Source organism: Tasmannia lanceolata, unplaced genomic scaffold (assembly GCF_043159265.1).
Source record: "Tasmannia lanceolata isolate RefF3 unplaced genomic scaffold, GAP_Taslan_0.1 ptg000005l, whole genome shotgun sequence".
NCBI classification, from domain to species: Eukaryota; Viridiplantae; Streptophyta; class Magnoliopsida; order Canellales; family Winteraceae; genus Tasmannia; species Tasmannia lanceolata.
This window is the reverse complement of record NW_027518682.1, coordinates 9,445,961-9,472,149: the sequence shown is the minus strand read 5'-3', so window position 1 is coordinate 9,472,149 and position 26,189 is coordinate 9,445,961. Positions and strand designations below refer to the sequence as shown.

At 38.5% G+C, this 26,189-nt stretch overlaps 3 protein-coding genes across 4 annotated transcripts; 1 reads left to right on the top strand and 2 right to left on the bottom strand.

The window, feature by feature from the left end:
- The first annotated feature begins 1,028 nt into the window (after positions 1–1,028).
- On the top strand, positions 1,029–11,627 carry LOC143877404 (enolase). Its single transcript, XM_077379424.1, has 17 exons — positions 1,029–1,185; positions 1,436–1,499; positions 3,606–3,670; positions 7,533–7,580; positions 7,706–7,792; positions 7,908–7,988; positions 8,083–8,184; positions 8,269–8,349; positions 8,436–8,510; positions 9,634–9,696; positions 9,809–9,889; positions 10,113–10,307; positions 10,426–10,476; positions 10,725–10,813; positions 10,918–10,969; positions 11,118–11,174; positions 11,279–11,627. Exons 1-17 carry the CDS (start codon positions 1,120–1,122, stop codon positions 11,357–11,359), a joined length of 1,338 nt encoding a protein of 445 aa, XP_077235539.1. The 5' UTR covers positions 1,029–1,119; the 3' UTR covers positions 11,360–11,627.
- A 2,917-nt stretch (positions 11,628–14,544) lies between these two features.
- LOC143877403 (protein cornichon homolog 4-like) lies at positions 14,545–19,187 on the bottom strand. 2 transcript variants are annotated; one of them, XM_077379423.1, is made up of 5 exons: positions 18,970–19,187; positions 17,578–17,759; positions 14,982–15,104; positions 14,824–14,891; positions 14,545–14,725 (listed from the first exon to the last, which is right to left on the bottom strand). In XM_077379423.1, exons 1-4 carry the CDS (start codon positions 19,042–19,044, stop codon positions 14,861–14,863), a joined length of 411 nt encoding a protein of 136 aa, XP_077235538.1. In that variant the 5' UTR covers positions 19,045–19,187; the 3' UTR covers positions 14,545–14,725; positions 14,824–14,860. The 2 variants fall into 2 exon arrangements, with proteins under 2 accessions (XP_077235538.1, XP_077235537.1); XM_077379422.1 differs by having other exon boundaries at positions 14,545–14,891; positions 18,970–19,183.
- A 5,223-nt stretch (positions 19,188–24,410) lies between these two features.
- Positions 24,411–25,572, bottom strand: LOC143876584 (uncharacterized protein At4g22758-like). Its single transcript, XM_077378291.1, has 2 exons — positions 25,061–25,572; positions 24,411–24,680 (listed from the first exon to the last, which is right to left on the bottom strand). Exons 1-2 carry the CDS (start codon positions 25,440–25,442, stop codon positions 24,529–24,531), a joined length of 534 nt encoding a protein of 177 aa, XP_077234406.1. The 5' UTR covers positions 25,443–25,572; the 3' UTR covers positions 24,411–24,528.
- Between the last annotated feature and the right edge of the window lie 617 nt (positions 25,573–26,189).

Sequence of the window (26,189 nt, the reverse complement as noted above, 5' to 3'; positions counted from 1 at the left end):
TTTTTCGTTTCCTTGTTTTTCAAGCTTTTCTTACCCGCTCTTCATTTAGTCCTTCTCATTTGAATCCATCCCTCACCCTCCGTCACATGATATTACTCGAAAAACTTCATGGCAGCCAAATGTGTGGAGATGGGTATATTTACATGTTAAAAGCCAAATGGTTAGTATCATTGTATTTTGAACAAGGGTGTGAAACAACCAGTTACTCCAAAAGCTTAAGTTGTTCGAGAAGGCGTTATTTATTCATTTATACTATAACACTCCCTCTTACGTGTGGCCCCTATTTCTTTGGGTTGGACTACATGTGGCCCCACTTTTGAGTTGATCATTGCAATTGGATTTTTAACATTAAGGATATTTGAGCTCAGGACCTTTGCTATGATGCCATGTGAAACAACCAATTACTCCAAAAGCTTGGAGAAGGGGTTATTAATTCTTTTATTGAAATGATATTTTCACCCCCTTTTCGTACTAAGGGGGGTGAAAATATCACTTGCTAGGCAATTGATAGACATTAGGTCACGAAAACTCATAAAAAGAAAAGGTCGGCTGCTAGAGAGTAAATCAGTAGACGGCTAAGATCTTTCCTATGGGCAAGTTTTACAAGGCACATGGAAGTTTTGCTAGATTTGGTTAGTCTTGGGGATCAAGCAAACGTGGGTGGGCAAAATCAAATTCGGAGACTCACCTTACCACGCGCAACGCACCTTACCGTTTTGGGCCCCATCGAAATAGAAAATCTGCTGCATCCTTGACGTCAATTGGCCATGCGCGCAGTATTATGAAACCACGCATCCGTGCCCCAGGTTTGGACTTCGGTTAAGAATATTCTGAAAAATCCAAGGGTAATCTAGTAATATCGTCACAGGAATTCAATCTCAACTCTAAAAAATACCCATCACGATGCCACGTGTACAGTCACGAGAATCCCATGACGACCGAAGAAAAAGTGCTGCTCCATCATAGCCGTCGAATGTACTTGATAAAATCACACGGCCAAGATAAATTTAGTGGCAGATGACCTACGCTCATTTTATAAATATCTCCCCTTCAGCTTCTGTTTTTTCCAGTCCACGCGAGCGCAGTTCATTTTTACAGAAAGCTTCAAGCACGAGAAAAATGGCGACAATCAAATCCGTGAAAGCAAGGCAGATCTTCGATAGCCGTGGAAATCCTACCGTGGAGGTGATTTTTCTCGATCTCCTATGAACATCGATCTGTTAGTTTTTTGCATTTTTTCATTTAGATTTTGATCTTCATTGTTCTGATGAGTATCTGCATGTGAATTTTATTATGCTGAAAATGATTTTTTGTTCGGATCGGATTAGATCGGTTTAGATCAGCTTCAGATCGCATGATTTCTCACATTTTTTTAAAAAAAATTCACTGAATTTCATTCGGCCATGGTATTCATATACCATTTTTTCTTTTTCAGGTGGATATTTGTCTCTCTGACGGAACCCTAGCTAGGGCTGCTGTTCCGAGCGGTGCCTCAACAGGTAAAAACACAAACCTAGTTTTGTCTTAAAATGCATGTTGGATCGTTGTATAGTTTTGGAACAGTGTTCAATTTACTATTTCTGTAGTTTGTATTCGAGTTTGATTCTTTCATACCACTTATTGCGAGTTAGGGCTCGGGTTTTAGCAAGTTTCGAATTAATCTCTTTCAGTTTATAGTGTATGTGCGTGCGTGTGTCAAAGAGAGAGAGGGATTTTGCATTCATTTGATATAGATCCTGATCACGAATCTTCCTTTTAGATCTAAAATATGATGTTTGATGTGTCAATCGATTTTTGAGCTTTTGATCCAGATTTATATTAAACAATTCTTTTTTCCTGGATCATGAGCCTGAAGAATTTTTTATCGTGTTTGACAATATTTTAATTTGGTACTTACATTTCTTGAGCTACCAAAAAATCTCCAGAATCTGATCCATGTTATGTCAGTTGTATTTCCATTATTTCAGTACATGCCCAAAAAATTCATTTCACTCCCTTTCTGCTGCCAAATATGCTTAAAAAAGCCTTTTTAGAAATCCAAAAGGTCATTGATGCTTCTATTTTCTTGCACTCACTTGTTTTCCCTCTAAATACTACCTCCCAAGAAGGATAAGTATAAAAGCTCCAAACAGAGAGAGAACACATGTTAGTTAGACGAACATGAAAAGTAGAAGTGAATGTGGAATACACACCTAACTTAAGGTCTATATAACTAAACTCAATAACATTGCATTTAGGATCATATTTGCTAGCTTATCAATCAGCCTTGACATTCCGTTCCCTGTAAATATGGAATATGCACCAACCTGGAAGTCCATCAAGACTGCATCTATTTCTCTAAATATAGATAGTAGTCCATGATAGAGTGAACTTCTTCTCAAGCAATTTGATTGCCAATTTGGGATCCCCTAATGCGCTCCAACCTTGAAGTCCATCAAGATCGCTTCTATTTCTCTAAATCTGGATGAGTCTATTATAGTGAGAACTGAGAATTTCTTAAGCAATTTTTTCGCCAATTTGGGTTCCCCTTCACTCGACACTCTGTGATATTTAAAACCGTTGGGGTACTTTGCAGTTTGCACTACAACCTCCGACCCACATGTCTGATTAAATCATATAATTTTTGTTAGACTAGCCACTAAATGCCAATAACTTTTCTCCTAATAATTCCGCCATTACCAACTGCCGCTGGTTTTCACCTTGTTGATGGCCCTCTGTGAACATCACTCAAATTTTAGCTCTATACATCCATCCAGAAGAGCTATCAAGAAATTGTTGCCCTGTTAGTCTGGGAGTAATCATAGCATCCTCCTTCAATGAAAATTTCATCTGGTCCTTTCTGGTCTGCCTATCCTTGTAATGGTGGAGATCCATATGAAAAAATTGAACAGCTTATCCAAGCAAGAAACATATCTGATGCTGGTTCTTCAGATCCAGAAGGAAATTTTCAAAAACTTGTTGGGTTTAAGTGTTTAACATTGAGTAGCCTGGCCAGATCTGGTTTGGCCCTATTGTTCTACTCAGCTGAGTCAATACAAAATTCATTGGTTCAGTTGTTGACACGCCCCAATTGAGTGCTTTTACCTTGGTTAATTTCTTGTAAGAGTGTGAGTAAACCTTGCTAGTTTTAATTACAGCTGCAGAAGATAACACGTCTCCATGAGGACCAGATTCACAGGTTGTTGCTAACAATTGCACCTTGAAAGCACAACCCACTCCCAACCACCACAAGTTCATACCTTCTAAATTATGGTTGTTAACGCGTTTTAGTTAAACGAAGATGTAAAGTAGAATTGATGTTTTATTTTGAGAAACTAAAAGTACTGAAAAAGTTTGGAAGGTTGGCAACAAGAGAAAATTGTATCTCTGCTTTTGTCCGTTATGCTTTTATTTTTAGTGACAAGTTAACTTTTTTCAGCCGCAAGAATTGATAATCAGAGAAAGTGGTTTATATATGTGGAACTGTAGTCATACTTGCTGTGAGGCTCATGATTTGTGGTTGTGAAATACATCAGCAGTTGTTTTGTATTGCCTTTTTGTGGATATATTGGTGTAGTGTTTTGAGGGAGTACTCACTCATATTCTTTACTACATTTATTTTCAAGGCATATATGAAGCTCTGGAACTAAGAGATGGAGGATCAGACTATCTTGGAAAGGGCGTCCTCAAGGTTAGTGATGCATCTATTTTCATATCTTCAATTAAGTATATGCTTCTGTGATTCAATTATTTATTGAAAAAGGGGGAGAGCTCTATGTTTCTGGCTATCATTCAAAAAATAAAAGCTCTATGTTCCTGGTTCGCCAATATCTGTATGACTGTATCCTCTGGAACCGTGAGAATCCTTAGAGTAGGAATCCTGTTCGCACTGCTGAGTCCAAATGCTAAACAACCCATCTTTCCTTGAGGTCTCAGCAACATCTTCATTTTACTTTGAAAAAATTGGTTAATGTCCATCACTTGTGCATCCTTTTTTTTCCCTGGAGGAAAAATTACAAAAACAAGCAAATTTCATTAACGGCATGATCAATCGTGTTGAAGGGAAAGGAAGTCCCAAAAATTTGGACCAAATGACTTTTTGGGGAAAAAAAACGAACCAAAGGAAGCACGTGGTAATTTTCATGGCACACAATAATCAATGAAATCGCACTACTGGATACCAAACCATCCTTTTTTTTTTCATAAATTTCATTTCATTTATTTGGATGATCTGTTACATAACATCCGATGCCACAATTAAGTTTGTAGACCACCGAGATGGTCAACATATTAATATTGAAAATGTGTGCGCGTGCATGTGTGCGTGTCTATACTCAACTCAATTAAGCCTTTGTCCCAAACTAGTTGGGGTCGGCATATTAAACTAATTTTGTGTGTGTGTGTGTGTGTGAGTCTATATATATAGAGTAAACATTTCCTAAGGTGGCGCTCACAAAACATAGGGGGGGCCACTTTGTTTGGATGATCCAAAGCATTCATTTGATAGGCCCTCACATAGATAGGGTGCCCACAAAAAATTGGGTCCATAGGATCATCCTAACCCTTCCATTTGTGGAGGTTTAGATTTATGGAGGTTTGTACTCATCCATTTTGTGGGCACCCTATCTATGTGGGGCTTATCAAATGAATGCTTTGGATCATCCAAACAAAGTGGGCCCCCTATGTTTTGTGAGTGCCACCTCATATAAGGTAGCGCTAGCGCCACCTCAGGAACCCTTCTCATATATATATATATATATATATATATATATATATATATATATATATATATATATATATATATATATAGAGGAAAAGGATTGTACGCTCGAGTGTACCTAACCTTAGGTACGCTCGAGTGCCAAATCACATGGGTCCCACATTTTTTTTGGTCATCTAAACCATTCATTTGCAAGGCCCCATCATAGATAGGGTGTGTACCAAAAATCAGCACCATTGAATCATCATCCTAACCCCACCAAAACTGGAGGGCAAAATGGGCAGATTTGTGGACAAACAGTGTCTGTCCATTTTGACCTCCACAAATGGATGGGTTAGGATGATCCTATGGAGCTGATTTTTGGTACACACCCCATCTATGTAAGGGCCTTTCAAATGGATGCTTTGGATCATCCTAACAAAGTGGGCCCACATGTGATTGGGCACTCAAGTGTACCATAAGCTTGGTACGCTCGAGCGTACAATCCTTTTCCTCTCTCTCTCTCTCTCTCTATATATATATATATATATATATATATATATAGAGAGAGAGAGAGAGAGAGAGAGAGAGAGAGAGAGAGAGAGAGTAAAGGGTTTCTGCGCTCGAGTGCAAAATCAGGCGTGGGCCCACATTGTTGGGGGAATCCAAAGCATTCATTTGGGAGGCCCTTTCATGGATAGGGTGTCTACCAAAAATCAGCTCCATTGGATCATCTTAGGGTGTCTATTTGTGGGGTGAAAAAATGGCCAAATTAGTGGACAAATAGTATCTGTCCATTTTCACCCCCACAAATGGACATGATCCAATGAAGCTGATTTTTGGTACACCCCATCCCTGATGGGGCCTTTCAAATGAATGCTTAGGATCACCCCAAGAATGTGGCCCCACCCCTGCTTCCTGCACTCGAGCGCAGGAACCCTTTTCTCATATATATATATATATATATATATATATATATATATATATATATATATATATATAGAGAGAGAGAGAGAGAGAGAGAGAGAGAGAGAGAGAGAGAGAGAGAGAGGTGTTTCTACTCGGTCGAGTAGATAACATTATCTGCTCGGTAAGGAAAAACAGTGGGCCCACATTGTTTGGATGGTCCAAAGCATTCATTTGATGGGCCCTCACATAAATAGGGTGTGCCCAAAAAATCAGCCCCATAGGATCATCCCAACCCTTGATTTGTGGAGCTTAAAGTCCACTGAAATCCACAGACGTGCTTTTATTTCAAATTAGGAGGATTTATAATATGCAGAAGCAATCGCAGGAAACTTGGGGTCTTTGAGGAACAGAGTAGCGAGTCTGTGGTGGTCACAGAAAAAAGGAATGCCAACTTCTCAAAGAAGCAGATATTATGTCATGCTTTTAAAGCTCACTGATTATTCTGGAAAATAATTTACTGAAGCTTTGAAGTATTAATTAGCCCAATTTGTAACATTAATATGTTGTTTTTAACATGAGGAATGCTACCGTCATGCGGTAGTATACCCGCTTGTAGTCACACATTGTTAAAATCTATCTTGCATTGTTTTAGTCTACTTTTTGAAGTCTACTTTTTTGGCCTCATTAAATGGGGAAATGACTTTTTTTTGACAGCCTGACAGAGAGTACTTTTCTCTTCACGTCTCTCTCTTGTTTCTTTCTTCTCTCTGGAAGTTCCATCGAACCCACCGTCTCGGCCTCCACTTTATTTCAGAGTTCCGACCGCACGTGCTGTTTACCAAATACAAAAAAAATCCATATGTTCTCTTCCGAATTAGAGGGCGGCACATGATCTTTGGATTTTTATTTTTATTTTTCACCCATCTGTTGCATGGGTTAGATTTGAATATTTTATTTTTTACCCATCTAGCATCACGCTCTTTACCAAATAGTTTCAATGCCCATTAAATGTTTATTTTGTGAATGTGTGATTCGATTGAATTGTTTAGGTATTTTTTTTTTAACTTCTTTGTTGTTTTCACTGAATTTTTCTATCGCTTGGCATCCACCTCAAAAATGCACATGCGATGATGAAATCGATTGTCAAGAGTCATATAATCCATGGGCAACAAGAATAATTCCTCTTTAGGGTTTTATAGTACATGCAGTTTTGTGATTGAATTCTTGGATTTTCGCAGTCTTTCTTCAATTCCATTATTAGGATTTTATTTTCGTTAGAATTTCTTCAGGATTGTAAAGACATCCAAAGCCTTGAGAACAACACCCAGAAGGTCCACCCTCCACCCATGGAAGAGACCTTGGCTCAGACTCAGGAAACCATGGAAGCACGAGGATTGTCGTTTCCGCACATCAAGTGCACCATCTTCAATCTTCCTCATGTCATGGGTACCCAAGGATTTAACTGAGCCCCAACTCAACTGGTTATGGTGGCTTCGGAGAACAAGAGCACGAGAACAGGAGGATATAGGGAGACGAGAAGAGGGATGTGAAAAAATGGGAAGGAGCCGTAGTCTCAACAGTGCGGCATGAGCGGAAAGTGGTTTCCGCATTTAATGTAATATAGAAAAAGTAAACTAACAATGCGAGACGGCTTTCTGACAACCAATAGGAAGCCGCTTGACTACAAGCGGGTATACTACCGCTTGATGCTAGCATTCCTCTATTTCCTATTATGCTCGTGGCATTGAATGTATTTGATATATTGTACACTAGGTTTCTGATGAACATTGCCTTTTGTTTTTTATCCCCTTATTTCTTCAAGGATTGTGGTTCATGATACAAATATTTACGCTATGGGTGCTGTATTCAGTCTGTTATATATGCTTAAATCTTCTTGAAGTGAGTGAGCTTAACATGGGCTGTATTTTGATGGTCCTGAATCCAGGCTGTTGAGAATGTCAATGCAATAATCGGGCCAGCACTGATTGGAAAGGTACTTACCCTGCCCTTCACATATCCATTTGTTAAATATTTTTTGTTTTCCTTTGATTGGTTTGAGTTCATCCATTGTTTGGTAATGGGTGATTGTCTGATTGATGCTTGCAATATATTTTATAGGATCCAACAGAGCAAACTAAGATTGATAATTACATGGTGCAACAACTTGACGGAACAGTCAATGAGTGGGGCTGGTGCAAACAAAAGGTATCTCACTTATAGGTCTTTAATTATTGCTTGATTTAGTGCATTAATTTTTTCTTGATGCTGCAATTTGTGTCTTTGTTATGCTAATCATTTGATTTATTCTTTACCGTGCCAGCTTGGAGCAAATGCTATATTGGCAGTTTCACTTGCTGTTTGTAAAGCAGGGGCTAGTGTGAATAAGATTCCTCTTTACAAGGTATGGGGAGCTGATAATTTTGTTCTTTTTATTGTTGACTATTTGACGTCTTGTTTGTTAAGTGATGCCATTGTTTTGCCCTGCTATCATGCAGCACATTGCCAACCTTGCTGGAAACAAAACCTTAGTGTTGCCGGTACCTGCATTCAATGTCATCAATGGAGGATCACATGCAGGCAATAAACTGGCTATGCAGGTAATGCTCAGACAATCAGAGTATTAGAGGTCCTTCTGTGTTATTGCCATTGTTTTCAATCCTAATGCTTCTCTCATCTTGTAGGAGTTTATGATCCTTCCTGTTGGGGCTGCTTCTTTCAAGGAGGCCATGAAGATGGGCGTAGAAGTGTATCATAATTTAAAGGTTAACTTATCATTCTGTTTAAGAGTTTCACATCATAGCTGTCCTTTTACAATACATCTTATGATTCTCTCCTTTTGCTCTTGCAGGCTGTGATTAAGAAAAAGTATGGTCAAGATGCCACTAATGTTGGTGATGAAGGTGGTTTCGCGCCCAACATTCAGGTTTGCTGGCATTTGATTTGTATTTCTTTCTATAGAAGCATTCTTATTTTGAGAAGTTCAACTTAAAGTTTTGAGCCATTATTAATATATCAAAGCCATGGTGGCTGCCATTGCTATGGGTGTGTGACTTGTTTCCACCATGATGGTGCTGGGAATTTTTAACAGCCACCTTATCATTCATTTCTTCGTATTGGTGGGGTTTCAATAGTTTAGATTTGTGAGACTCATGACAGTTGAAACCTGTGGACATGGCATGCTAAAAAATTCTTGACAATTATCAGCCATGCATAAATGTTAAAATGTTTTCAACCTAGCTTATTTAAACTGTGAAGTCCATCTTATGTTATTGATTCCAAACTCTAGTCTAATTAGTTTGTTAGACACTTTGGTACTGAGTCGGTGAGTCCAAGGCCCTATTTCATAAAAGATTGGCCTATTGGGATTTACTAAGCTGATTATTTATATAACATTATCGGGTTATTTCATGTAAACTTAGTTTTTCCTTGACTTGGATGAATTATTTTTAGAAATCAAAAGACTGACGTCCCAATTGAGTCATAGTTTTTGAACCATGTTGAAAGAGCTTAAGCTAATCAAATCGTATTTAAAGTTTTAATCATTGCTTCAAAGCATTGTTGTGCTTAAGCATTAGGGACTACTTATAGTTTAATGTCCGAATCTGTTGGTATTTAAAGTTTTAATCATTGCTTCAAAGCATTGTTGTGCTTAAGCATTAGGGACTACTTATAGTTTAATGTCCGAATCTGTTGAGGCCAACAATTAACAATTCTTGTATGTCTTTCTTTTCAGAAAATTCCAATACCTACCCCATTTCAGATTTCATTTTTTTTTGTTCCATTAATTCTTCGAGCTTTTTTCTAGTGAGTCATTATCCAGCATGCATTGATGGGTGGTCATTTGTTGTGTTATTTGATTTTCTAACCAATGGAGTTTCTCAACTGAATTTTAAGTGGTGTCTACGGGTGGGTGGGTATCCATTTGTGAATGTAGCTCACTGGACATGCACTATTATTTCAAACACTGTTAATTGGGTCTGCCCCTACACTGTTTAATTGAAAAATGATGGCATAACAGTTTCTATTTTATTTGAATGGGAATGCAGGAGAACAAAGAAGGCCTTGAACTCTTGAAGACAGCTATAGCGAAAGCTGGATATACCGGCAAGGTGTGTCTTTTAATCCTTAGGTTCAGCTTTTTTTTAAGAAAAAATGAGTACTCAACGAGTGCTGCCTACTCAAGACAATTTTTTAATGTTTCCAGTTTGGTTTTTGTGGCAGGTTGTTATTGGTATGGATGTTGCTGCTTCAGAGTTTTATGATATCAAGGATAAAACTTATGATCTAAATTTCAAAGAGGAGGTAAGGATTGATCTCTCTTTCTTATTTTCCTAATTCTGAACCTGTTAGGAAATGCCAAAGGATGCAAAATAGGAGTTAAAATCCTGCTTGTAGTTTCCTCAACCCTGTTTACATGGATTCTGTAAAAGTTAAAAAGTCCTATTCTTTAAATCTCAATATTGTACGTCTTGTTTACAAAAATTGAGCTTGAGTAATCATAAGTTGCTTATTTTTTTCCATGCAGAATAATGATGGATCACAGAAAATATCGGGAGACAGTTTGAAGAATGTCTACAAGTCCTTTGTAACTGATTACCCAATTGTATCCATTGAAGACCCTTTTGATCAGGATGATTGGGAGCATTATGCTAAAATGACTGCTGAGATCGGGCAGCAGGTACAGATTGTCGGGGATGATCTACTTGTCACCAATCCAAAGGTATATATCAATACGAAAATGTGGAAATTTTCTCCTTTTGCCATTCCCAAAAAATGTGGAAATTTTACTGTAGCAAAGTTATAATGTTACTCATATTTTTCAACATTGGCTGCTACAGCGTGTTGAGAAAGCCATCAATGAAAAGTCCTGCAATGCTCTTCTATTGAAGGTATTATCACCACTTCTAATATTTGAGGCAACTATGATGCCATGTTCTATGCTTTTCGTCTGTTACAATGGCGAAATCCCGCATTTCTATTATTCTATTTCCCTTTGTTTAGCTGTTCCATATGCATCCATTCTTATGTCATTATTTCATTTAAACATTTTTAAATTTGAATCATTAAAAAACATTAAATTTGAAAACCTTAATATTGTCAACGAAAATGCTTATTATTTTCCTTTTATGCTGGTCAGGTGAACCAAATTGGGTCTGTCACTGAGAGCATTGAAGCTGTAAAAATGTCTAAACGTGCTGGGTGGGGTGTGATGGCAAGTCACCGAAGGTATACAAAACTTAAAACTGAACAAGCTCTATATAATCAATTTTTTGTTTGTTAATTCAAACCAAACATCAATGCTAAATTTCAGTATTGTTTAATTGATTCAGTGGTGAAACTGAGGATACTTTCATTGCAGACCTTTCAGTAGGTTTGGCCACGGTAAGAGTCGGTCTTTTATTTATTACTCAGTCATGTTTGGTTTGAATTACTTGGGAAGTGGAGTTGCTTTGGAGCTAGACTATCATTGGGTCAGAGTGATCTTCTGCTGGAATTCCCATAGATTTTACTCGTGTTTGTTGTGAAACAGGGTCAGATCAAGACAGGAGCTCCATGCAGGTCTGAACGCCTTGCTAAATATAACCAGGTAAATCCCCTCTACACTAATTTATAGATCTGTTCAATATGAGAGGGAGGTCTGCGTCCTCTTGTTTGTTGAACCACGGTGTATTGCTGTTTTGCTACTTGCAGCTGCTTAGGATTGAAGAAGAGCTTGGGTCAGCAGCTGTCTATGCTGGAGCAAAGTTCCGAACTCCAGTGGAACCCTACTAGGTGAAGGGAGCAGCATTTTGTAAGCTTCATAAATTTTGGAGGCATGAGGAACCCTAACTGAATGAAAAGTAAAATAATTTCGGTAGAAGTGATCAATCAATCCCACAGCTTCACTAGGGTGTTGATGATTACTTTTACTTGCTCATCATCTGTTTTGTTTGTTTGTTTTGATTGCGGAAATGGAGTATGCTAGACTTTATTTTGTTAGATTGTGTATCAGAAGTGAGTCTTTGAGTATGCAAAGTAGTCTCCAGTGAGGTTTCTTGAATTTTCTTCAGGTATCGTTTCTTCTTTTACAGTGGAATGTGCATGGTGTTTCCTTTTTCTTGATCATCAACTTTCAAGATTGCTTGTTTTTCCCCTGTGGGCTTTTCATAATGGTGGTCCGTTAACGGTTGCTTCTTTTTAAGCGTGGTTGGGAGCTGTTTGGGCGGAGGACGTAGGAAGAGAAGGTTGGGTTTTGGTGTTGGGGAGGGCAAGGAAGATGTCAAGGACATTGAAATCTCAGCTCAGCCTTGAGATAATATTATCTAGGGTTTTCAGTTACAAATTTGTTGTGGTGACAGTTTTTTCTAGGATAGATCCATGCGATACATAGATGGAGAGATTCATGCACCCCTCTTTTTTATTTTTTATTTTTTTATCTCTCTCTAAAAATGGTGCCAGCTATTGGACTCAAAATTAAATGTAAATAAACAAGAGGGTTGGAATCACAAACATAGCCTTTGCACGATCACAATCTTATCTCTTTATTTTTAACGATAAAAATAAAAAAGAGGGGTGCATAACAAAACCTAGTACTACTGTCACCAGGCATGCTTAAGTTTAGTTTTGATGGGGTCTAGTGCATTTGTGCTTATGATAGTACGTGGCCTTCTTTTGTTGGTTCGAGAAAATGATGAACCAGACGGAAGAAATAGGGAAGATTCCAAATTCAGGCATGAGAACTAGTTGCTACTTGCTACTCTATAGCAGTATTGTGGTGATTGGGACTTGATCGGTTACCTACTCAGTTTTATTATGGTAAAAATTCAATACTGCTGGCCAATAGGTAGCATAAAAAACAAGGAAAATGCTTAGAGGAAGTCACTTAAAACGGTTCTTCGTGAAAGGCGCACTAATTTTGCCCCACTTCTGCCTCCCCATGTCACCTATTTTAGTAACTCCTGCCAAACTGTTGATCAATAATCCTACGTCCTTGATCCATCAAGCTCGTATAGGGTCCCGCCAAGCGAAGCTAGGAGTGTTCTTCAACTCTTCTCATTCTCTGTTTTTTAGAGTGGAAAGGCAAGAAACTTTCTTGGGGCAACTCGGCTTCACTCCAAGAATTCATTGCAAATCACCACCAAATCCAACTTTAAAGACCACCAAATCCCACTCGAAAGTCCGGATACTACAGAAATGATAGCATTCTCCTTTTTTTCCATTCTTAAAAAAAACAAACACGTGCATAAACACAGTCTAAATGTGTTAAAGAACAAGTCCACTGATCTTTGTAGTCCTTTTGGCCATGTCTGGCTACAATGAAATCTGTTTTCATGAAATATTGGCTTACCAAAGTGTTGAGAGAGGAGTAGGGAGGGTGGGAGAGGAAGGAAATAGAGGACATGAGGTGTCAACGGATCCACTTCGGATTGAATCCACCTATGTCACGGTCACGATCCATTCAAATTCCTTATCGGTCGGATCGGATTCGGATTGTTCTTCGGATCCTACTTTCCACATCCCGATCACGATCCATTTTAAATCGGACCGTCCATCGGAGTGTCCTATTATGTCCTACTATGCCTAATACACAATTAATTTTTATTAAAAAGAATTAGAATGTCAGTCCACCATAATAAAATGAAAAGCAGTGATCGACTTCAAAGAAGTGACTAAAAACAGGGAAAAATATGTATCCACTATCCAGTATTCTAAGAAGATAATAGAAACCAAAAACTTAGCAGTAATTTTCTGTGCATACTGCTCGGATGCTGGGAAGGCAAGGGTGCTGCGATGGCGAGGGTGAGAGCAATGACTAGCGATAGTGAGGGTGAGAGCAATGACTAGGGACAAAACATTAATTAATGTCAATGGAGTAGATGGGTTATGGTTACCGATAGGAAAATGAGATGTTCGTTCCACAAATGGGGAAGGGATACTTACACGGCCACACGGGAAGGAAGAGGAGATTTATTTCGAAAAGGAGATTTCATTCAATAAAGATGGAAACCAGTAGCTACTAAAAGAATATGATTATTTTGACGAGAATACCCCCATTTAACATTGATGTTGTAATGATTTTGAGGGTTTTTATGTAAGATGATTTCGGACGATAGGAAGATGAGATGTTCGTTCCACAAATAGGGAGGGGATACTTACACGGGAAGGGAGAGGTGATTTATTTCAAAAAGGAGATTTCGTTCAATAAAGATGGAAACTGGTAACTACTAAAAGAATATGACTATTTTGACGAGAATACCCCCACTTAACATTGATGTTGTAATGATTTTGAGGGTATTTCTGTAAGATGATTTTCGATCGTGATTGTCCCTAAGGACTTTCGCAGCATGCCCAGATCCAATCCAAATTTTTTTTGATCATATGATTGGGAATCCGAAATATGCCCATGGACCTCTTGGTATGCTTATATCTCGTTCATTAAAGTTTGGATTCGGTTCGGACGGTCCTAGGACCGTCTGGATCCATTGACACCCCAAGACATGAGTGAGGAGATTGTGCCAAGTCGCTGAAAAATAAGGAAAACAAAAACTCTATTTTGAGTATAGTTTTTCTTATCCCCATTTTTCAGCCGCTTCTCACCCTGTCCTAACTCGTGCCCTCTCAATTCTCTCCCTCTCCTACCACTCGATAAACTAATATTCCATTAAAAAAACTTGGCTAATGATAGAGGTACTACAATGTTTTGAAAACCCGTCAAAGGTTATTGCAGATCCAAAAAAGCTTAGAAACCAATTTAAAAAAGAACAGACAAGCTCAATTTGTGCAGTTATTAAAACATGGTAGTGCCAATATCAGTAGCCAAAACCTTTCATGGCTACCAGACATGGGCTTATCTTTCAGAGATGTCTGTTCAGTATCAGCAAGAGCGGGAAATTACAGAAATGGTTCGGTTTTGGCTAAATAGTATTCTCTTCTTCTTCCGTTTTTCCATCTTGTGTAACAGATAAAAAAGATTCTGCTTTTTAAAATTATAAAGCCATAGTTTTGAAACAAATTAATCAAATAAATCATCAAATGTTTACAACGGTGTGGAAACATCAGAAACTCACGTACCAAGTAAAACCAAACCCACATGCCAACTTCTGAACCCCAAGAACCGCCCAACAGAACAAAGTCATAAGGTGCCTGATACTGGATCATCTGCCATGAAAGCAAGCAGGATTCTGAGAGAGCTAATGAGATTCCAAGTTGGTCAAGAACAAGCACACTTGGAAGTAAAGCAATTTTAGGGCACTTGCCGCTGCTGCTCACAGGGTGGGTGAAGAGAATGAGTGATCAGTCATCCTCCAATGCAGTCCAAATCATCCTACAATGAATACATGGAAATTTACATTAATCTACTAAAATGCTGCGCAAAATACAATTGCTTGAAGCAAGAGGTATTAGGTAACAATACCAGAATATGGAGAGGAATAGGAGAATGACAGTATAGATGAGCTTAGCAAGGCGTTGGTTCTTTTCCCAGCTCAGCAGGTTAAATATCTCAGTCACATCTACCAAGTGCTGCCTTCGTGTGTACCTGAAAATCACACCGAGAAAGCAACTTAGAGAACATACATGGTTCCAGGTTTATAAACCAGAAAGACAAAGCAAAAAGGACTGCTTATGATTATATATATATATATATATATATATATATATATATATATATATACAAACAAATATTGAAGTAGCTCCAAATATAAGATTTTACTCAGGACAAATCTACCATCCACATTTGTACCTTATTCTCATGTGTATCAAAATATTTATCGTACTAGAGAGGATACAACTTAACTCAACTCAACTCAACTAAGCCTCTGTCCCAAACTAGTTGGGTCAGCTAATGAATTATCGTACTAGAGAGAATAAAAAGTAAAAATGCATTTCAAAAAATAAGTGAGGGATTAAAAAAGTTTATTTTATCTTTAAAATATGTGAGGGACAGCTGGTAAAGGGATATAGAGAACATCACAGTCAACTGAAAATACAATATAAGGAGGTTGATTCTTAAAATTATTATAACAAAATTGCTTAGTTGTCAACTGTGTTCCAGAGGCTATTTTAATTTTCTCTCGAATTGGAACTAACTGGTGTTTGGCTTTAGAAAAGACACTCCTAAGTGTAAAATACGACAATAGTATGCTAGAAGATAACTTTAAGAGGAAGTACGAGAAAATGACCGGAAAATGTTATCTTCCACCTTGGATTAGGGTTTTGGGAAACAAAAGAAACCCTAAATGCGATCAAAAGACAGGCTTTTTATGGACTTTAACCCTGTATCCGATTGGGATGGATGCAACACCTTAAAGGCCCCTCTCATTTCTTTGGAAAATACAAATAAAATAAAATAAAATATGGAGGTAGCCTGGTATTTTTTATCAGTTTTGGACAGAATTTCTGCAATTCAATCAGAATGCTTCGTTCAGATTTTTGTTCCAGGTTGCGGTCTGGAATGAAATTTCCGGAAATTCAGTCTAGAAGGGAAGAGAATTGACAACTACGCTAGACCACATTACTCTCTTGGAAACAAATACCAAAAGTAAGCCAATGGTAGTTGATTGCCTCTTTAAGACACTTACCTAAATCATCCTACCCACCCTGAAAACCTCCTCCTTTGTTAACAGATAATTTTTTTCTAAATCATCCTGCCCTCCATCCAGAAAACCTCGTCATTTTTTAACAGATAAATTTTCTCTACATCTCCCTTGCAACAGCCGTGACCAATGAATCACAGCTCACGAAGTCAATATTACACCAGAGATAGTATAATCAAGTGAACTGATTATGTTTGCCTTTTGCTCGAAGAGTTGAAAGAAAATTCAACCTTCAAAATGTATTGTTCCAAAGCAAACTGCTTTGCATCCTCCTGTGGACCCGGGCCGCGGGGGTAGGACCGAAAGGCCCTGTGCTGCTGCAACCTTAGCCACATAGGGAGCTTTGTGGCTATCGCCAATCTCGCGCTCGAATTGATGGCAAGCAATACCACCCGATTTGGGGTCAAGTAACCTGAAACTGGACGTGTTCCTCGATTCTCTTTTTTGCAAGACCAAAACCAGAGAGCTCCGTTGACACACCCCCCCCCCCCCCCCCCCTGCGCACCCAACCTGTGAAAATATCTTATAGGTTTTAATCTTAGCCATCTATTCCAAAGCCTTCTTCTTGATTGATCTCAGTCCCATTATGCCGAACCCTAAATTTCTTGCAACCAATGTTTCAAAACCGATGCCTAAATTTTCCAAAAACCAAGCCCCAATTGTGAAAAGAACCGGTTCGAACCGAAAAAATCCCCTTTTGCAAAGCCTTTTTGAAAATTTTCACAACCCAGGCAGTCCCCAAACTCCCATTTGCATTCAGATGGGACTTGTTTTTTTTTTTATAATTCTGATTGCATTTTTTGTGGTTTCTTTGTGTGAATTCAGTAATACAGGGATAGGGTTTGGTCTTCACCTCCCAAAAGAAAAGGATGCAACTTTCTTAAACAGTTCTATTTCCTATCAAAACCTATGACTCCAACTATGGTTGTCCATTAATGATGAGAACGTGACAGACAAGCATACTCTGTTTACTCAACAAGGCGCACCGCTCAAGCCTAAGGTGCCCTTATCTGTATCGAATCTTTGATAATTCCATCATAGGCCAGCTTGTTCCGGGAACACATAAGAAAAAGAGAGAAAAAGAAAAGAAACGTAGCTCATGTAATAACTCAGATATTTGACGTTTCCAACTTCTAGTGCTTATAATTTAACTTCAATTATACTCGATTTGTTTATTAGAGATCAAATCATCAAGCTCCTAGTTTTGCTATCCGGCTTAGCAGTTTAGCCTTTCCCTATACTATCACAGGAGCTAACATTTTCAAGTTCATGGTTCTCAAAGGAAATATATAAAACCTCCAAATCATATCACAACAAATTCTGACAACATGAAAAGAAAATTTTAGATCTTGTTTCTATAATTTGAGTAATATCCACATGCAAATTTTGATGCGGGGTATGGGAGAAAGAACTTACTGTCTGAAATTGTAATAAAGGTTTGGCACACACAATAGAAACATAACCCAGTGCCCTGAGAGAAGAAAGAGTAAGCATAAGACTCCTTGCGAGATGAACTCCGGCAAAACCACACTGTTGATCCGTGACGCTAAATCATAAGGGTTGATATAATCAAACTCTAGGTCTGCCAAACACATAAGCTGCAATAATTTCGTTAGTGTTAAGATAGTGTTGCATAATTTAAAAATTAAATCCATAAAAACAAAACAAAGACAAGAGCGCCAGTATGTAGCACTACTTTACCAAAGGTAATCTATAATGACATGACATATCAAAGATTGAAACAGGACAATTGCACAGGCATATAGCTGGTATAGTACTTTACCAAACATAATCTATGTTAACATAAATTATACGTCAAAAATCGATCATTTCCTGGCTTGCATTCTAGTTAGCAACTCATGAATCAGCTAGTTTGCCTTCAGGTTATAATTTTTCACCAACCCATACAGTAATTTTAAGTAGGAATAGAATGAAGGTTCGAACTCTTATAAAGCAGCTTAAAATATAAAATGCAGTGTGAATATCGGACATTTTTAACTGTAGTACTCTTAAGCAATGAAAGGTAGATGTATAAAAAAAAGGTTAGAATTGGTACAGTAGAGGTTTACAATACTTTAATAAAAGTACAAAATCGATACATAGTATGTAGATTTGTAGCTCATAAAGTAGTAGGCACAACATCAGATTGAAATACACAGATGTGCACAATGTATAAAAATAACTGAAAAAATAACATATGGGCATGCAAAATCCGTGGGTCGATTCGTATCATACATTGTGCATATCTATGTAGCATGATCATGCCTCACAGATATGCACAATGTATAAAGAATAACTGAAAAATAACATTTTGGCATGCTAAATTTCAATTTTTAGGAATTTTGCAGCATGTGGTTAGATTCTACGCATATTTCTTGTCAATAATCAAAATCTCTAAATTTCAAATATTAGATAATTTTTGCAGAGATATGTCCAACTTCTCAAGCTCTGAGAACACCGGGACTAGGTTACAAGTAAATTGATAAATTCAAAATCAAAGTTTAGAAATTCTCCACCCACCTAACCAATTTGAAAAAAAAAAAAAAGTATACAAAAAAACCCAACCTAAAAAATCATAAAAGAAAACGGAACAATCCCTAACCTAAATACAAACCCTAGATTCCCCTGCTCCTTCGTAGAGCATCAAATATTATTTTCAGATACAAAAATCAAACAATGAACAAAAACAAATACAAGAAATCACTTAACAACATCACCAATCAATAGATTTATGAAACTCGCTAATTGGAGCAGGAAAAAAAGAAAAGAAAAGGTATCTAGGGTTTTCTATTTTGTTTGAGAATTTACCTGGAAGACAAGAATTCCGAGCAGAGCGATAAGAAGGAGGAATGAGAAGAGCCATAGGAATAGATCTCCCATCATCCCCCTTTCTCTTCTCTTCCGCCCCCCTTTTTTTCAATCCAATGGCGTGATCCCCCTTTCTCTTCTCTTCCGTCCCTGTCAGGGGAGATGCCAACCCTCTAATGTTTTTCTCTGCCTTTAAAATAACAAATAACGTTAAAAGGGGGGATTTTATCAGTCAGGGGGGGGGAATGGGTGCCCAAACTGCCCACTATGGTTCCCCACTATGGTTCCTAGTTTTACTAGGACTTAATCATGTGGGCCCTGCCCTTCCGACGCCGTGTACGAGTCAGTGGTGACTAATCATATGGGTGTCGGTGGACATGTTTGTGGCAGGACTGCAGCTTGAGTCGGGGCTCCACCATTTTGGTTTAACCTGATTTTTTCTTCTTCTATGATTGGGGTTAGTGCTTGGAAAATTTGGGTCGGATTCAGATGGGTAAAAGGAAACCCTGAAATTATTTCCGAGTCAGGTTAGAGTTAATGGGTTGGGCAGCCCAACTTAGTCCGAACTTTAAATTTTGGTTATTTTTTTTAAAGTATTATTCTTTTACTTAAAAATTCTTGTGTGAAGTTAAAAGTAGAAAATCCTATTGCATCCCCAACTAGGGTTTTAGGGTTTGTTAATATGTGTTTAATAATTTGATAAGGTTTTAGGTATTGGTGGGAATAATAAGTAGAAACTAGGCATTGGTTCATAGTTTAATTTGATTAAGTTTTAGTGGTGGATTAGGTTTTGGTGGGAAAAATAGGTAGAAGATAGGGATTGGCCCCGCTATTATCTAATTCTAGAGAACACAGAAAATGACATAGATGCCCCCTTTTCTTCTCCGGTTTACCTCATTTACCCTATTTGGATTGCAGGAATTTTCGGAAAAGTTTGGAAAGGATAATATTTCTAAAAGGGAGATGATATTTTCACCCCACCGCCCCCTCTGCATTACATGCACGCTAGCCTTTTAACTTGATTTGACGTGACAAGTGAGTAACTTTATGTCAAATCACGTTTTAAGGAGAGCGTGCAAGTAATGCAAGGGGGGGTGAAAATATCATCACCCTTTAAAAAATTCCTATTTTTTTTAATACATGAAAAAGGACAAGCAAGGGCTAAAAAAGAGTGATCACAATAATACTAGAGGTGGGTGGCCCAGTGAAGAAAAAGTGGCGAATGTATCAGTTACCGATAATAAGACAAAAAAAGCGGGCCCGAGTTACTTAAGGTTCCTTGATATCCATTTTCTAATAGAAAAGGACCAGGAAGGAAGTTACTCTCAGGATCGATGGCAGTAGGCATGCATGTGAAATAATAACCGTTGATCTTTTAGAAGATCATGGACCCACATAGTCTTGGCCCCATCCTGAACAGACACATCATGCAAAAGCTAATGGACTACAAAATCAACTGTTTAGCTTTCATTGGTGGTTTCCTAAATGAGGTTTCATGGATCAAAGGGATCATCCCATCAAAGCATATATCCTCAAAGGTATTTGGCCGGACTTATGGTTGTTGTTTGGTGCAATGGATCTGATATATTACAAGTGTGGCTCAATAAATATCTTTTAAGAATGAGCGTTTCAAACCTTCTCTTTCTACCATCTACGCTTAATAGAGGGACGTAATCGCCCTCCTATTCTTCCATGGGCCACCCCCTTTAGTGTAAAGAGAGTAATCAGAGCTACACTAGACGGGTGGCCCAAGAAAGAAAAGGGGCTAATAGATCACTTCCCTGACATAGACTTTAAATGTGGAGCCATCTTGTATTTTGGACCTATCTTTCTATTATTTGCTTGTCCCCTACCACGTGAGATAAACTTAATCCATGCAGTTCGTTTTGTGGGCCCTTCCATCTATATGAATCATTTAAAAGGCTTAAACTCATCAAACAATTCTGATCTTTTATCACTGTTCAATTCTTTAAAGCGTGTGTGCTATTTTCAGTAGGAAAATTATGGGGAATGATATCCTCCCCCCCTGTTTAACGTTTTTCTTGACAATGGTCCACTGCTTGAGGATAAATTCACCCCCTTTAAGTTTTTTTTTATGCCTTTGAAAGTGAACGGATAACGTTAAAGGGGGGATTTTATCCGTTGGGGGGATATCATTTCCCAAAATTATATAGGAATTGTGAATAAGACCATCAGGGGCGGAGCCAGGAATTTACACTTGGGGGCAGGACTAATTTACCCTTGCCTGCATTGGTCATTGTGGGGTCCATGGCCACTAAACTACCTAAGCATGCATGCATCCATTTAGACTTTAGAGCCATGCAACTTTAAAGGGATTTCCCAAGTCAAAGCGGAGGGGGGCCCATGGCCCCCCTAATGCTATATGTGCCTCCGCCCCTGAAGACCATGATATGCGAACAGGGAACAAGACCGGGGGAGAAACTACAATCAACATGTGCCAAGCGGGATAGCCAGTGGGACAATTTTCCCTAAGAGATGGTAAATGCTTACTAGGTTGGGGGCAACTTGGGTCGGGTTAGGTTGAGCTTCTGATAAAAAATGAACGGCCATGATAAATTCACACCACCTGTCCATTAAAAGAGGGTATGTATGCGGCAGATTTGACACTTTTTAACGTCAATTCACATTAAAGCGGTGCCAAGTATCCAACAGGGGGTGCGGAATTATCATTGCCCAAAATGAATTGGAAAAAATTTGGACCTGACCCTATTTAATGGTTAAGGTTAACCTGAAGTCCCAAAAATCGATTGGAGTTTCACCCCTACATCTAGGGACACTGTATGAGAGAATCGGAATACAGTTTTCCATAGCAGGTGGCAAGCAGGGATTTTAGGGGTTCCCAACTTGGTCATTGTATCTAATTTCGTGAAATGACTCTTTTTAGTACGTGATAATAAATAATTGAATGTTCGCACTGCCACTAACCATATCATACTTTAGATGCGGGCCTGCCCTTCACCCTACATAACTTGAAAAATGAAGTGACACTTTTTATGAAAGAGCCGACCGATATGGTCCACTCCATGAGCTTATCTCTTGATGTGATAAGACAACCTTGAGTGCAACTTGAGGTATTACATTCTCATCCTTGCATTTCTCTTGAGGCTCTGTTTTCTTTCGAAGTAAAATGGGCTGAAAAAAATTTACACCCACGTTAAGTTGAAAAAATGGGCTTACAATTTGCTTTACACCCATTTTACATCTAAAGAAACGGAGTAGAAAGAAACGGAATAGAAAGAAACGGAAGAAAGATCTTCTTTCTTTCTTCCGTTGTTAGTTACAAATTTTTCATTAAAAAACTCTTTATTTAATAATTTATCTTGTTTAGGTAGTTAAGCTTGGAATTTTAATGATTTAACTATCTTCATCTTGTACCTCAACCCAAGCACATGAACCAACTCAAGGGCCCAGTAGTTGAGAATTAATCTCACGTCCAAAATTGATTATTAGATTCATAAGTACATTTAATAAGAGTCAACATTTTTGTTGTGCCATGCTTGTATTAGAGAGATTTTATACGGTGTAAGGCCTTACAACAATACCGTAGGGGGTACCGCCCTTGATATTTGATCCAACAACAGCTCATTTTTTGAGGAGCTGCTATTGGATCAAATGTCAAGGGTGGTACTTCCACCGTACAAAGGCCTTATTGTTGTAAGGTCTTACACTGTATAATTTCTCTGTATATGTGAATTAATTTTGATTTCAATAAAGTTATGGAATCAAAATCGTTTTGCAAGATCCAAAACAAACATGGCCTTGATTTTGAGTCCAATAATCATTTTTGGACTTAAAATCCAAAACGAACAAGGCCTAAGGGACCGTTTGGATACACGGATTTTTGAATCCAAGTTTTTACTTTGAAAACAGTGTAAAAGATGGTTCATGATCAAACTGTTGCCGCTGTCCTGGCAGCGTTCTTGGATTTTAAGTGAGAAAACCAGGTTTTAAAAATCTCTCCTGCATCCTAAGATTTCTAAAACCTGGATATATGGGAGGATCTGCTACTCTCTTGCTTACGGAAAGAAGGGCGAGAAGTCAAAGATGAGTAAAAAACGACGGCTTTCGTCTCTTGTCTCTTAGCTACAATTTTGAAGAAATCATGGATTCTAAAATCAGCGTATCCAAACAGCCCCTAATTATTTATTAGGCTAGCTACATCATAAATTAACTAATCATATTAGTTTCCGGAGGGCAGAAATGCGAGAAACTATTAGGATGATCCAAACCGTCCATTTGTTGGGCACAACATAGGTTGTGCCAAGACCTGGCAAAAAGTGATCCGGACCCGTAGGTCCACCCTGCCAGCCCATAAATTACGGGTCCGGGTCACCAATCAGTGATCCATTTGAAATGGACCTGCGGTCCACCTGGCCCGTCAAAACTTGGGCCGGGCCGGGTGGACCCGCGGGTGCCTGTAGAGAAGTGCAAGAGGTTTTATTTTGGCAACCTTTTTTTCCCGTAATTGTCATAACTTTTGGTTTTATGTATGTATTTTTTTCCTTAATTGTCATATCTATTTCGTTTTCTATGTATTTTTTCCGTAATTGTCATGTTTTAGAATATTCTTTCGGTTTTTTTTTTCGCAATTTCTCATTTAAAACTTAGTACCCATAAAACTTAGTACTTCTGCCAATCTTTACAGTTTACACCACAAGAAGACAGATCTCTCGAACAATCAACATAAATGGTTGGCGAAGGTGGCTAGCAAATCCCTATACAAATAAAAAAAAACTTAAAAAATATGTCAAAAATCCGGGTGACCCGCGGGTCGACCCTGACCCGTGTGGGCCGGGTCAAACCAGGCCCGCCCGTTGGCCACGTCTAGTTGTGCCCCAAAAATCACTCCTATATGATGATCCTAACCTTCTTATGTATAAAAGTTTCTTCAATGTGCAGCCCTCTATAGATCAGATGTTGGGATCATCCTATGGATATGATTTTTGGCCTAGAACCTATTTACAATATGGCCCATCAAATGGACAGTTTGGATCATCTTATGGAGTGCATCTTATGGAGTGGGCTGTACCGTACTTTTTTGAAAAATATGGGTTTAGACGGTCACAGATCATATAATTTCCCAATAAATGGATACAGAAATAATATACGGGCAATGATTGATTGATTTCAGTGCTGCAATGTTTTGATAAACATGCGCTCCAGATGTTTTGTGGCGTAGTATTTAAGGGCTTTTTGAGAACCGTAATATTCTTCTGACAGGCCGTAAAATACTAGACGACAAAAGTTGGAGCGCAAGTGTTATCAAAACATTGGAGCGCATAAATCATTTCCCTATTTTCGCCCCATTTTATTTGTCTTTTCTAAAAAATGGATGTATTTCGAACTTTTTGTCTTTTCAAAACATAACTTATATTCGGGGAGAGAGGGAGAGAGAGAGAGAGAGAGAGAGAGAGAGTGTGTTAACCTTAACCTTAACCTTGGGTAAGTGACAGAGACCCTTGCGAGATCTAAAGATCTTATTTACTATGAATTCTTTACAGCTTAAGACAACGAGGAATCGATTTACAGAGAAAGGAACTAGAGCGAGAAATTCATGAATCTTAAGAATGAAGAATGGGTCTTTGTAGCCTTGCTCGCTTCATTTGAACACGCATTTGTGGTGCTCTGTTTTGGACAAAGAAAGAAGTTCCGGGATCCCAGATTTATCAACTTCTCCTTAGGATTCAAGCCTGCGCAAAAGCTATAAAATTTTCAAGACACAACATCACACCCTCATTACCAATTCTTAAACAAGAATTCTATTGAGCGAGACAAAATTTAATTGGTTTGTGATAGCTTTTAAGGCATTGCAGCCAGGTCCTTTAAATAGTAAAAGACAACAAGAGTTAGTGAAAATAGTAAAACATGGTTGTGCCGATATCATTTCCCATAATAATACCGTTGCTTCATCTGACAAAACCAAGAAAATTTCAGGGCAAATTATTTCCCAAAGAAGAAGATTTATTGATTAAAGGACATCACAGACGTTTGTTAAAACTTCAGAGTGGCATTTTCGTCATTCTACGCAACCTGAAAAGTATATGCGTATAGCAAAGGATCGAAAGCTTACTTTCTAAGCTGAACTGAGAGTAATGGAGCTCAAAACCCTGAGGATCGGTATCAGTCAACAAAGGCCTTCTTCCTTCCTTCCCGTAAATTTCCACCGAAGCTTTTATCAAATCGGCCACTGTATTTTCCGGCGACATCACGACGTGAACCGGCCCCAAACTCCGTTGAATCGTCACGTTCAGAAGCAGCTTTGTCAGCCTCTTGCTTCCGTTTTCCGACGAGATCGGATTCCCGGCCACCGCTCCGCGGTTCAAGAGAATCTCCGGTTGGCTTTCCGGCCGTTGAAGCTGCTGCGATTGATCGGAGTTCGCCGGAATTCGGCCGTGGAAAGAGGCCGATTTCAGTTTGTCACAAGATTCCCGTCCTAGATTCTGTCGAGACATTATGAAACGAATAGAGATACGGATTTGGTTAAGGTTAGGGTTTGGTCTGAGAGTTTCTCAAATGAAAGTTTTGAGGAGGAGATGGAGATGTTAAAGGGGTTTCGAGCACAAGGGAGAAATTATTTCCGCGGATATACGGATTTTTGGAAGAGAAATGTGCGAAGTTTCGAGGAAGGCGGAGATTATGGAAATGCCCCTGGATCTTTGTTGAATTACAGAGTTACTAGAATCAGGAGAAAAGTACGGACTGTGGCTTATGTTGGGGGAAATTACGTATTAGGGGCACCTTTTAAAACAAGAACGAAATAGGGGCTAATCCTCAAAATTGGGTGGTCAAAAGACCCTGATACAAGTATACAACATTCCCTTCTAACCAAGGTTTAAAATTTCGGTTTTGATACTGGTTTCGGACCGTGAAATTTCAAATTTTCGGTCGAAATCTGGTACTTGACCTGAAACTAATATTTTATTCAATATTAAATTTCGGTTGAAATATTAAATTAATATTAAAAGAACATATTTTTTGGGTCAAATTTCAGAAAAACCAAAATTTTTCGACCGAAAATTTGAAATTTCGGCCGAAATAAATGACCGTTTCGGTTTTGATGCATTTCGGTGTTGGTCAAATTTCGGTCCGAAATCTGAAATTTCTGATTTCCGTCGAAATTTAAAACCATGCTTCTAACATCGACAGAGTCATCCTTTTTCATTACTGCCTATTAAATTGGCACGCTTCACGAGGATTCT

Excerpts from the sequence above, each read along its gene's own strand:
- LOC143877404 (XM_077379424.1), top strand. The coding sequence starts at position 1,120 with ATGGCGACAATCAAATCCGTGAAAGCAAGGCAGATCTTCGATAGCCGT. Across the intron at positions 1,186-1,435 it reads GTGGAAATCCTACCGTGGAG|GTGGATATTTGTCTCTCTGA; the intron begins GTGATTTTTCTC and ends TTTCTTTTTCAG. Across the intron at positions 11,175-11,278 it reads GCCTTGCTAAATATAACCAG|CTGCTTAGGATTGAAGAAGA; the intron begins GTAAATCCCCTC and ends TGCTACTTGCAG.
- LOC143877403 (XM_077379423.1), bottom strand. The coding sequence starts at position 19,044 with ATGATGGGAGATCTATTCCTATGGCTCTTCTCATTCCTCCTTCTTATC. Across the intron at positions 15,105-17,577 it reads CTTTATTACAATTTCAGACA|GTACACACGAAGGCAGCACT; the intron begins GTAAGTTCTTTC and ends TGTGATTTTCAG. Across the intron at positions 14,892-14,981 it reads CTATTCCTCTCCATATTCTG|GATGATTTGGACTGCATTGG; the intron begins GTATTGTTACCT and ends TATTCATTGTAG.
- LOC143876584 (XM_077378291.1), bottom strand. The coding sequence starts at position 25,442 with ATGTCTCGACAGAATCTAGGACGGGAATCTTGTGACAAACTGAAATCG. Across the intron at positions 24,681-25,060 it reads CTCTCAGTTCAGCTTAGAAA|GCTTGAATCCTAAGGAGAAG; the intron begins GTAAGCTTTCGA and ends GCTTTTGCGCAG.